Source organism: Xiphophorus hellerii, chromosome 7 (genome assembly GCF_003331165.1).
Source record: "Xiphophorus hellerii strain 12219 chromosome 7, Xiphophorus_hellerii-4.1, whole genome shotgun sequence".
Lineage (NCBI taxonomy): Eukaryota > Metazoa > Chordata > Actinopteri > Cyprinodontiformes > Poeciliidae > Xiphophorus > Xiphophorus hellerii.
The window spans coordinates 16,513,384-16,526,033 of NC_045678.1; the positions used below are offsets into that span (position 1 = coordinate 16,513,384).

The window sequence follows — 12,650 nt, forward strand, 5'->3', positions numbered from 1 at the left end:
ATATAAAATAATCCATAGCTGTAAAATTGTTGCACATCTTTCTTATAGTGTCTGTTTGCCAGGTGATTATTGTGCTTTTCTTAAAACAGCTCAAAATACACATGCACAGCTGAGGACTTCTGGTCCCATTTCATTGTTTTTTCTGCTCACAATCTGCATATATGTTTTATGATTCAAGCTGTTATGCTGCGTCATTTAATAGCCTTTGTAGGTTTAGCACCACGAGGTAATGGAAAGACATCATAGATATAATCATTTCAGCCTATGATTAGTTTAGCTGCTTTAATGAGGCCAGTTTCATGTCTATTAGTTGTTTTATACATTTTTGCCTCTTTGAGCTCTCTGTTATGTTAATGAGGTTTGTGTGTTGTCATGATGATTCATGTCTGACTGAGAGCTTTATTTATTCTCGAGACTAAAACATTTGTTGTTCTTTATAACTTTGACTTCCTGCAGCATTCGAGGTCCTCAAACAGAGTAGGTTGCAAGTCTTGTCCTTTTTATCCCCGTCTCCACTGGTAAGATTAGCACAGTCTTACCAGTTAGACTCCGGTCATTTTTCTGTTTGACGAGGATGCTGTAGACCCTGTATCGGCCACCCTTGTTCTGAGACCTGCCTGTGTTTGTGTCCACCATCCTGGCACCCTGATCCATCACGATGCTCCCCTCAAGAAGACGGAGCTTCCTCCTGTCCCATCGCTCTCCCTGATTAGACCGCTGACACCATCACTCAGACATCCAGGAGGAGAAATTCTGCCTCTGTGGTTGTGGATCTTCCCCCCCTCTAAGATTTACTTTGATAGAAAAGTGGAGCCAGCAGTAGTTCATCTTGTCCGAGTGTTACTATTACACAGCCCGATTCTAATCATAGCTACCTGGTGCTGCTCTGTAGCTAAAAATAAACAGTCACACACCTATAAAGCATTTCTCTGTTAATCTATATTGCTGTATGCTTTGCAAGGCTGCATTAGTAGTTTGTTTGTTTGCTTCTTTAAGGATGTAGATGAGGAGATTGAAGCAGAATACAACATCTTGAGGTCTTTGTCGAACCATCCTAATGTGGTGAAGTTTTACGGCATGTTTTACAAGTCAGACAACTTATCTGGGGGACAACTCTGGCTGGTACTGGAGGTGAGCGCTTCCTCATGTATCTTTATTGAATTTATTTCTGATTTTCAAGTGTAATATTAAACCCTAACTGGTGCAACTATTTTATTTTTATTTTATTTTATTTGTGGTGAATGTGAACAATGTCTTTATGCTGTAATTTTACCCTCAGTCAGTTACAACCAAATAAATCTTTAGATGCAGAGAGGAAACGTGTTCAGTAGTCACAAAACAATTGAGCTGCCTCTGTTTGCTTAATCAGGATTACAAGAAATTGAAAAATAAATGAGACTCTGCATGGACATGCTTGAGCATTTTGCTTCCTCCGGACATTTACCTTAGTAAAATTCTGTTTTCTGTTAACACAGAGTTTGATTCTTTCTAGCGAGACATTTGAGAACTCCTACACCTAATTTGACTGTTAACAATAAATGTAAAAGATTTTACATAGTAAAAGAAAAAAAAAATTTAACAAAACACAGTACCTCAAAATGAAACAATCAAATTATCCAAATTCAAAGTTTCCTTCTTATTCATCTAATAACATAAACAATATGATCTTCATCAAATCCAGAAGGCAACAATTTTTTTTTTACATTTCAAAGATAAACATAAACTCTTCAGCATTCATGTGTGACTTAAAAGTGGCAACATCATAATGACATCACTTAATCTCTCACCACTCTATGCAGGCTCTTTGTCTGCGATAATAAATATTCACTCACCCCAGCATCCTGAATGCTTCAACTGGCTCCAGCTGTGGAACGCCTGACCTAATTTATGATTGATGCATTGAATTTTCTTCCCTATATACTATATACTATATATATAATATTTAAAGTAAGAAAAATAATAGAACAAGACAGAGATGGGACAACAAAAGCAACTTTCCTGTTCTTAAACTCTACACTCTTCATCCCAATACACATGCACTATACAAAATGTAGCATGCTTCTGTGATTTGTTCACAAAATTTGCTTGATTTAGTCAGAATTAAATCCTGATAACATAAGATGTTTGATATACCAACATACATAGCGAGATAGAAAGTAGTGCATCGGCAGCCGAAGTATTTGGAAATACTCTGCAGGCTTTGACAGCACTTCTTAAAAAGCCCGATGCTATTGTGCTGACATGTGAGGCTGAGCTTCTTTCTCCAGCTCAGATGTGTGGCCTAACCCTCCCCATGAATCATAATTTAGGGCGGTGAGTGATGGACGAGTCACCGGTGTTTCTCTGTCTCCCTTGCAGCTGTGCAACGGCGGCTCCGTCACAGAACTCATCAAAAGCCTGATCATGCGCGCCCAGCGTCTGCAGGAGCCCGTCATCTCATACATCTTGTACAGTGCCCTCTTGGTAAGGTGGCAGCTAATTTTAAATAGCAACTGAAATGCAACGATATTAAATTTCAGGGCCTACCAAAACATCTGTACCCTTTGACATTTTCTGCTTTGTTCACCACCACAAAATTCAACATATTTTATTGGGATTGCATGTGATAGACCGACAAATAAATTATGCATAGTTATAAAGTGGAGGAAAAAACATACACGGTTTTTAATGTTTTCTTAGTAATTAAATTCTGTGACTTTTGGATGAATCTCTGGTCCAATGCTCCTAAATCAAATGGATAAATTACCTCCTCAGCAAGGCGGACTCTGCCGAGTCCAGCTAATGACCCGATTACTTCATACTGGTGGGTAAAAACAGCAGTGCTACTAAATGTTGCAGGACCATGTTCCTGAAGGACTTGAGTTTCCTGATCTAAACCCTCCATTGTTGCTGTGATTGTGTGTTTACAGTTGTGTGTTGAAGATGAACTTTCACCTCTTTGTAAAGTGTTCTGCAACCTCAGCAGGTTTTCATCCAGGAACCGTTTCTATCCGTCTTACATCCACTCTGAGCATCTTCTCTGGCCATACTGAAGAAAATCCCCATATCATGATTCTGCCGCCACCATGTTTTACTGAGGGGATAGTGTATTGAGAGTGATATTTAGTTGCTGTGTCCACTAGATGGCTCGTGGTAAATTGCAAGTGGGTAATCTTACTGCTTTTGTTTCAACACTTTTCAGTGAAAGCAAGACTTTTTGCTAGATAAAAATATACAGCTGGACTCTATTTACAAATAATGAATAACATCAGAGTAAAAGGAGCTAAATCCATGCTACCATTGCCCATTTTTATTTTCATTTTTAAATAAAATAAACTATATCCTTTTTCTGCTCGTCACAATAACATGCTGTTTGTCAAAAATCCCAATAACATTAATTGAAGTTTGTGGACGAAATGCGAAAAACAGTGAAAAAAAATTCTTGAAGTCTATACTTGTCTTTGCTTAACTTCAATATTAATTAATTTTTTTGAACACAATTTGTATGTTTGGTTCCCAACTTTAAAGGGGCTGCAGCATTTGCACAACAACCGGATAATCCATCGTGACGTCAAAGGAAACAACATTCTCCTCACAACTGAAGGGGGAGTCAAACTGGTCGACTTTGGTAATTATCTCTCCAAAAAGAATTGCTTAGAGATATTAATATCTATTTTTAAAGTTATTTTTTAAGTATGACTGATCTTTTGGCAGTACAACTTTGATTGTGAAGAATGAACACAAGCGCGGGGTAAATCATATGAGGTGCTCCACACTCTTTAGTCCCCCGCTCACCATAACATCTTTTCATTTCATGGAGCGTAGCCTGAACCCGGGGCTATTATTGCTGGTTTAAATTGCATTATTTGATGCTTTGCATATTAAGAGAAAGCTGCTATGGCAAATGACTTTGAGTCGCCCCCAGGCGTGTTTATGTCCCCCGTGTCATGGAGATGAAGTGAACTCATGCTGATAAAAATCTGTCCTACATAATTTGAAATGATTATGGCCTATTATTATTACTGCTTGGCAGTTTGCCACAGCAGATTGTACACAAGGATTTATTGATCAATTCTAACATTTTGCACCTGTTATAAATCTGACTGTGGGTTTTAGGGTCTTTTATGCAGCAGAAGGTGAATTTCATTGTCTTCTTCTGCAGGTGTTTCCGCTCAACTGACCAGTGCACGGCTGCGGAGGAACACATCGGTCGGGACACCATTTTGGATGGCTCCTGAGGTCAGGCATGTGCATCTATAAAAAAAACCCAAAAACACCCCACATGCTTTAGTGCCTGATCAGTGGAGTCCTTATGTGTTACCCAGAGTGCCTCAGTTATTTTAGTGAGCCTCCCTCCTCTGTGTCATTGTGTATTCCCCTCTTGTTCTCCGCCACGGGTGCAGCTCTTGAGGTTGCCTCAAGGTTAATAGCCGGGAGTCTGAGGGCCCCTCGGCTTACTCCTTGGCAGAAATGAGGTGCGGTGATTGGGCCGATCGGGCTGGGACCTCAGGGGCAATTAGAATAAACTCAGCTGGAAAATGTAATGTCACTTATAGTTATTGACTGTGGGAAAACGGAGCTCACACCGGCAGCTATTCTAAGCTGACCCAGCTTGAATTTGCTTTAAATAAAAAGGATTTTTAGCTTCGAGTCAGTGGGCCAGTTTCATTTCGATTTCACCCAGTTCTTAAGTAAAATCTGACCTATTTTTATTTTGCCATAAATTGAATTTGTCTTGCAACATTTTTAAATTTCCCTGCATGTTTTGGGGGGAAATGTAGATTTTGTTTTGGACTCAGATGTTGTGTTACGTTGCCAGGTCATAGCCTGTGAGCAGCAGTACGACTCCTCGTACGACGCCCGCTGTGATGTGTGGTCTCTTGGCATCACAGCCATCGAGCTGGCAGACGGAGACCCCCCGCTGGCTGAGATGCATCCAGTGAAAGCGCTCTTCAAAATCCCGCGGTGAGTCCAGTAGAGGGAGCTCTTATCACACAGGTGGAGTGAAGCTTACACAAAGACCACAAATGTTGCCCTCCCCCCAAAGTTAGTAGAACAATGTTAAACATTAGAACTGCTAAACGGGAAAATCATAATATTTCCTCTTACAGCTGAACATGTTTTTTTTTTTTTTTAATATGATTTGACATATGAATGTCCTCATTCTTATCTACGAAGTAGGCCTTGTTGTATAATGATGAAATCCATGCCATAAAAAGTCCTTAAAGTAATTCCTATGATATATATTCTCTGGAAATATTAACTTCTAGGAATGGTGCATGCTTCACAAGGGGGGAAACTCATGTTTGACCTTCTCTTGACAGCACAATCGTGCAATTATCTCTTCGTTTGTGGAAGATGTGCCCCTCTGATTGCAATTTGCATTAGTGATTAGCTCCATTCACACCGAGACGAGGCTGTCAGCACCCCCCTTAACCCTCGCCAATCCTGCTCACAATATTATCTCCTACTCACCAACATGCAGGAGCACGGCTTGTGCGGCAGAAATTATATGTGCGCTTCATCAGCGCCACATTTTACCCAGAAGGTAGACTGATTGTAGAAGATAGCGCTGACTGATGGCTGGATGGGTTGGTTAAGTTCTCAAAAATATACATTGTGTTCCACTGCAATGTATATTTGCATCTCCAAGTTTTTCCATTGAAACTTGAAGATTTTCTTAATTTTTCCTAATTTGAACCTTGCCATTTTATCGCATGCTGACCAGCACCAATGAAAAATGTCTAATTTAAGGATATTTACAATGACACTGCTCCCCATGGGCAGGATGGTAAAGAAGATAAACATGTAGACTTTATACACTTTATTTTAAGAAATATGCTTTGGTTCATGATTGAGAGTTTCAGCAACACACTGAAGGAGAGTTTGGTGTGAATCAAAAAATTATAATGTGAAGATTCTCTTCATGTTTGGTATGGAGAGGATCTGTGAGGCTGTGGGTAGAAGTCTGTACCAAAAGCCCCAGTAACTTTGTTTGGGTACAAAGCATCCATCCATTTTCTATACCCACTTATCCTCGCAGGGCCACCAGGGGGCTGGTGCCTTTTTCCAGCAGTCAGTGGGTGAGAGGTGAGGTTCACCCTGGACAGGTTGCCTGTCCATCACAGGTGATGCACAAGACAGGGTTTGAACCTAGGACCTTTTTGCTGCTACCAACTGCTCCACCATGCAGCCTGCATTAAGGACTATTTAGTAAAAACCTATTGGACTCAACCAACTGAAAAACCAGGTCTTTTAATGGAGAATGATCCAAAACATGTAGCCGAATCTGCATGGAAATGTTTAACAAAACACAAAGTCATCCTTCCTGCCTGGTAACCACAGTTCTCTGACCTTAACACTTAAGAAAACATGTAAGGTGAGCTGATGAGAAGAGATCAGATTGGAGGGCCCAGAACAATAAACTTTTATCCCCGACCAAACAAATATGTTCAAATTAAAAGGTCTGCATTTTTAAATTAAGCCTTTTCCCACACGCTACTGTAATTCATCTGCATTTGTATATCAAATTCCAATTTATTCATTCAAAGTTTTACTGAAATGTTTGAAAAGATATATTTCTTATACAGACACTCCTCCCCTTTCTGTTCAAGTTAAAGTATACACAGTCTGGCCTTTTCCTTTGAATTGTGACCTGAAAGGTTTAGTGGTTGTTAAATAAATCACAGTGTGTGTGGAGGCATGAAATGATTCTTTCACCATGACATTTATCTCAAATGTATTTTCCCCCTGATGCTGCAGCGCCGCAGATGAATTCAGGAGGAAATGCTCATATCACTCCTGAAGGAATTACTTTCTAAATAAGGAAATGTGTTTCACCTTTGGGTCTCCGGTGGCGGCGCCAGTGATTCATGATAAGATCTTAGAGATTCATCTTTTTACATGGCTTTGACGATTGTAGAGCTTCTGATTTTTTTTACGTATTTTCCCATTAATGCATCACAAAGGTTTTCCAGAAGATATTTTTCTTCTGTTGGATAGTCCTTGACTTATACATGTTCGCACTAAAACATGCAATAATTCAGATTTTTCACATATTAATGCACATATTAATGTGTTCCTCTGCTATGTGGTTAATCTTGTCTGTATCACTGGCTTTGCTGATTCTTTAACACTCTCTAGGATAAAGAGCTGAAAACAACCCCAGCTGCATCGGCTCATATTTTGTCTCTGCTGCGGTAGGAACTGGAACTAGACAAACAGACGTCCAGCCAATCATCATGTGGCCATTATGACATAGTAAAAGGAGCACAGCAGCATATTGCAGGGTCACCTATATTTTTTCTCTGATTGTAGTTGGAGTTGTTATCTGACAAATTAAGCTGAACTCTTTAATAAATCACAGATATTTACACTTTTAAGGCGAGGTTAGATATTTGTGATCTTTTTTTTTTTTACTTTATTATCATCTTGTCTTTAGATTAATGAAAAATATTTAGGTGTGCTGTAGTGTGCATGATAGACCTACAATATTCTCTGTGGCTATGAGTGAACCTAATGAAGCATGACACAAGGCAAAGCTGTAAAATCATCAACTGCAAAATTAATTAGTGACATCAAAGGTGTTCTTCGATATTTAGTATGCGGGAAAGGTTAATTGCTCTCGCTGGTTGCTCTCGTTGCTATAAAGCCTCAGAGTGTCCATGTAAAGTCAAACCAGAGGGTGTAAAATTTGTTGTAAAGGTTAGAGAGGCAGCAATGACGGACAAGGTTGTGATTGTTCATCCAGATCTTTGTCGACATTACACACACATTAAACACGGCCCGCATCCATCGGGGCGAAGACCAGAATGAGCGAGATGGAAGATGGAGTAAATGACGGCTTGTCAGGGGCAACAAGGCCTAATAAAATCACAAAGCTTTCGGAGAGAGATATAGACTGGTCAGATGCAGAGAAACTGCTCTCATAAAAATTATAACACAAAGTTATGGCCTAAGCAGCAGCAAATGGAGACGGCGATCAACAGTTTCCGAAAAGTTATTTTTAAAAAGTTAGTTTGAGTCCATGGTAAAATCCTAAAATCCTTGTAGACGTTCAGTCAATGGTTTCACTGCACAACAAGACAACACTCATAAAAAGACACATTTGACACAAAAAAGAGACTGAAAGCAAAGATAGGATGGGTCACTTTATGGGTCACAATATCATGAATAACCACATGGTGATGATAAAATTACCTCAATGTGGGAAAGGCCAAAGGATCACCACACACATTATCTTCTGTTGGTATCTGCATTAAATCTACAAAATTACTATTGCAGGTTAATAAGAGACTAAAGTTTGACATCTCTGAGCATACAGATACATTTCTTTCTCTCCATCCACAAACTCAAAATCCCTTACCTCAAACAAAAGGCAAAAAATTAATTTCTGAATGTAGTTTTCTCAGGTTTGGTCAAACATATTGCTGATATGAACATGTTGCCCCATTGATTTTTCTTTAATGAAGTTGCTCACTGTTCCTGTAACAGGAAGTCACACTTAAAAAAATGTTTTGATGGGCTTAAGTAACCTCACACCTTTTGTTTGAGCGATTTCCTTCCTGACAGGAGCTCACCAGTAGGTCATGATTAAGGGCTTTAATATCTCCACCTCTGAGGCAGTCGTCTTACTGAAGCTCTCGGTGGCGTCCCGGTGTGCAGCATGGGCGACGTAGCTGTCTGCGACATGATAAATGCAGCAGTAGTGCTCAGTTGCTCATTCATGTGTGCTCAAAGAAGTCCTGTGCAGAGGTGGTAGTGATGAATGAGCCAAAACTTTGGGTGGGTGGCCCAATCACTGAACAAGTCTTTATTTTGCACACATGTGCTCACTTTCTGTCAAAAATATTTTTAAACACAGCTGTGTTTCTTTTTTTTTTTTTAAGAAATCAATGCCGTTTGCAGCAGTATTCTTTTTACATTACATTCCTTCTTTTTAAAACACAATTTTTCTCCCTAGAGCAGTACCGTCGTCCAAAAGCATTCTACTGATTTATGAAGATTTAACAAGGCATGCAGTTTTTCAGCTGTTTCATGGCTGTGGATGTGAGGGGACATGATCTTACTAATTCAGAAATAATGCCCCACATCTGAGTGACTTCACAATATATGATGAAGTGCTTTGGATTAATCTATTCTGATGCCTTTAATAAAAATATCTGCTGTAAAGGTTATTGCACTGTCTTTAGTTTTTTAATTTTTTTTTTTACCTTCACTGCTGCATAACTTTCTGTCTGCATAAAAGGTCTGCATGCTTCAAAGTGGACAGTGGAGGTAGCACTGGTTTGTCAGTGGAATAAGAGACAGTGTCTTTTTTGGAGAACTTACCCCTCAGATTTCTTCTGCAGATTTTTAAAATAAGCCAGGGTCAAGGCTTATTCTTTGGCCAGACAACAGTCACCGATTATCCGGACGATAGACTGAATATTTACTTTGGATCCAGGGTTACTGCATGATGCATTACCTTAAAAAGATTCATTACCTTTCTCCTCCAGCGAAGACATATGTCCTCTCTAATGCAGCTACAGTCACGGAAAGAGGATGACTTCCTTCAGGGCAGAGTTTTTGTTAGACACACATAGTGAAACTTCTCCTTCTTCTCCTAGAGACTGACACGGCTTCATAGTTTTCAACGATAGTCAATATTTGTTGAATTAACTTTATAGCTTAAACAAAAGCTATGAACACTTCTATGTGAATAGAGTAGAGTTCTTTGAAAGAAAATAGCAGATCGGCGCTAAACCAAAACTGTAAATGGATGTCATCCTAAAGAAAAATGATTGCTACTTCATTAAGGAAGATTGTAAGGAGTCCACTGAAACTGAACTGAAATTGTAGCCCCATACTTTACTGTACTGAATAGAACTCACCTGAATCTTAAAAAGATCTGAATGTATAACTTCATATTTATAGTAACATACTATAAAACGTCTATTTTTGTTTATCTGTCTTTAGTCAGCTAGACGACACAGAAGTCCTACTTCATCCAAAAAACTTCTTTGGAAATTTAAACTGAATAAAATATATGAAAAATATGCATATCAAAAATGATATTCAGAAACCGTAATAGCCTAATTTTTTTGTCTTTTTTTCCTGGTTTAGTTCCAGCTGTCAGACGCTGTTGACGCCTCCCTGATTTTGCCTCAATCCACTCAGAGGAGCGTCTGACAGTGCTCGCGCTGCCTGGACCCACATTTGAATAAGCCATTTGTGTTTACAATGTGAGCCAGCGCTCACACACAAACACTCAAAGAAAAAAATATCAGGGTGAATTTGTGAAGCACAATGAGCGCACTTGACAGCGTTATCAGCAGTGTGCTGGTTTGTTGACTTTATAATGTATAAGCAGTATAGCAGAAGATCAAGGCGAGAATGTTTCTTCAGGCTCATATTAGAGGTTGCATTGAGACAGTCAGTTTCCGGCTTTGATCTGCACTTTGGAAAGGATTGCCTGCCTGAATTCTTAAGAAAGACTTGACTAAGTGAACGTTGTGCAAAATGACAGATTTTGCACCCTTACATCCTTTCTTTGTATCCTCAAAAAAAAAAAAAAAAAAAAAATTAAATTCAGACCGTTGCTGTTCAGACTGCACCGCCCTAACTACCGACTTTTGAACCTGTGTTTTCCTCCAAACACTGCAGTGTTTCATGTGAGTGTTGGGAACTAATTAGCGCAGTAGCAAGTGATTGTTCAGATGTTTCACCGTTTACCTGACAGTGACAAACGGCTCAGCCTCCAGCTGTCGGGTTTGACAGCTCGCTGTGAAGATGACTGTTCCCAGGCTCTGTCCAGCCTTGGCTCCTCATGCAGCCCTACTGCCTGTCATCCCGCGTACTTGAAATGTGTTAGCATCATTACAGATGGCCTCTGTAAATGCTGCTGACAGAGGTATAACTATCTCCCATAACTTTCAGCTCTCAGTGGCAGATGCTCCCTGCCAGGCCCTAAGATGAACAGTTATCATTTGTCACTTTTTCTGTGGCTGCCACAGACCTGGATGCAGACCAGCCTGTGCTGCTCAGAGCAGAAACCCTCTGATGGTCACACATCGTCTGCAAAACATAGTCTGTCAAATCTGAAAACTTGAAAAAAAGTATTTTGAAGTCACAAAAAGACCCAAAGAATATCTCTGGGTCCCTTTCTAAAGGCATGATCTAGATTGCCTTTAGATCATGCAATCTAAAGTCTGTTCTTCATATCTTTGTTGTAATTTTGTTGCAGAAATCCCTCGCCCACACTTCGAAATCCTGACCAGTGGTGCAGAAGTTTCAGCCATTTCATCAGCCAGTAAGTCTCATTATATTTGAAATGAACTTAGAAGTTTTCTGTAGGTCTGCATGTCTTAAAGGAGGACAAAGTTTTAGTTCCCTTTTCCATCTCCAATAGAATCTCCCTACAAAGCAGGTTTTCACACCAATAAATGAATAAAGAAATATATTTAGTATACAAATAGATAGCTCAGAATAGTTTTTTTTTTCACTTCCATGACTGAAATCAAGAAATTAATTCAGAAGCTTGAAAGAAAAACAAAGCAAGCAGGAGGAAACTGAGACTACAGCCAAGTGGTGCAGAAAAATGATGCATTTTTATCTTCAGCATGAAAGATTCTGGAGATAGTGATAAAATGAGCTGGTTACCAGAATTGGGTGATAAATGATAACAAAACGCCACAAATTCAGCGCGCTACAGTGAGGAAGCTGTTACTGAAGGAAGAACAAACACTTTCAGTATTGTTATATAAAATTAATATTATTTTGCTCTCATTATCACCACTAGAGTTGAGCTACAATGAATCATGATGTTAAAATAAATATTCAAGTATAGATAATTTAGTAAGGACATACATTATAAGGAAAGAATGGCAGAATTACAGTTTGTTTATCCTTGTTTTTCTGTACTAAAAAGTTAAACACAAAACTATTCCACTAAAAATATTAATGAGTATTATTATGTAAGATCTGGCAGGAATGCATACGCAAACAGAGAAGGACCTGAATCTGGTATTTTATCACCAGATTATACCGACCCTCTCTTCTTTTCTTTTCTTCTCTTTTGCTGACTTTCATCGGCGTAAATCTGCCATAGAGGAACAAAGAGATTTACCTGAGTTATCTGTTCAATCTGAGGCCCAGATAACTTATCATTTGCTCCGCTGTGCAAAGCTAATAATGTCAGGCTTGGCTCGTAGCGATTGCCTGGAATGTACAACCTTAATATGTGACTCGGAGAGCACTGTTCGCCTGAGCCGTAATGAGAAAATAAAATTCAATTTGCTGACTTTGTATAGGCGAGATTTTTGCTAACAGTATGTTTGTATGTAACAAAGAGCTAACCGTGACTTTTGAGGACTTGTTTGCTTTTTTTGATCAATCAGTTAATGGATGATCTTTGTCACATTTCTCCTTCATGCATAAATTAGTAACCGCTTGGTTTTTACATTTTTGCAATGCAGTTACAGTGGGTTTAATTGATACTTTTTATTTGCAGGTTTGTAATTTGTATAATGGTTTCAACATTAATCTCCTTTGACAAAGCCCACTAAAGATGAATGCAGAGAGGCTGGGCAATGTTATCAGTCTTCGCAGGCTGCTTGTGAAGCCTTTGCAACCTTTGTAGGCCTGCATGCATTTGTGTGTGAAGGCGTGAGGGCGTGAGTGAGAGAGTGTGT

At 39.3% G+C, this 12,650-nt stretch overlaps 1 protein-coding gene across 3 annotated transcripts in view; it reads left to right on the forward strand.

Moving 5' to 3' along the window:
• myo3b (myosin IIIB) overlaps positions 1–12,650 on the forward strand; it is a 76,779-nt gene that overhangs the window by 3,064 nt on the left and 61,065 nt on the right. For 2 of the 3 annotated variants that reach the window (XM_032568788.1, XM_032568789.1), the window contains exons 2-7: positions 997–1,131; positions 2,359–2,463; positions 3,508–3,607; positions 4,142–4,218; positions 4,799–4,944; positions 11,204–11,269. In XM_032568788.1, the coding sequence (XP_032424679.1) occupies positions 997–1,131; positions 2,359–2,463; positions 3,508–3,607; positions 4,142–4,218; positions 4,799–4,944; positions 11,204–11,269 (629 nt within the window). Of the gene's footprint in view, positions 1–996; positions 1,132–2,358; positions 2,464–3,507; positions 3,608–4,141; positions 4,219–4,798; positions 4,949–11,203; positions 11,270–12,650 lie in introns of those variants that run through there. The other variant, XM_032568790.1, reaches the window with a different exon arrangement.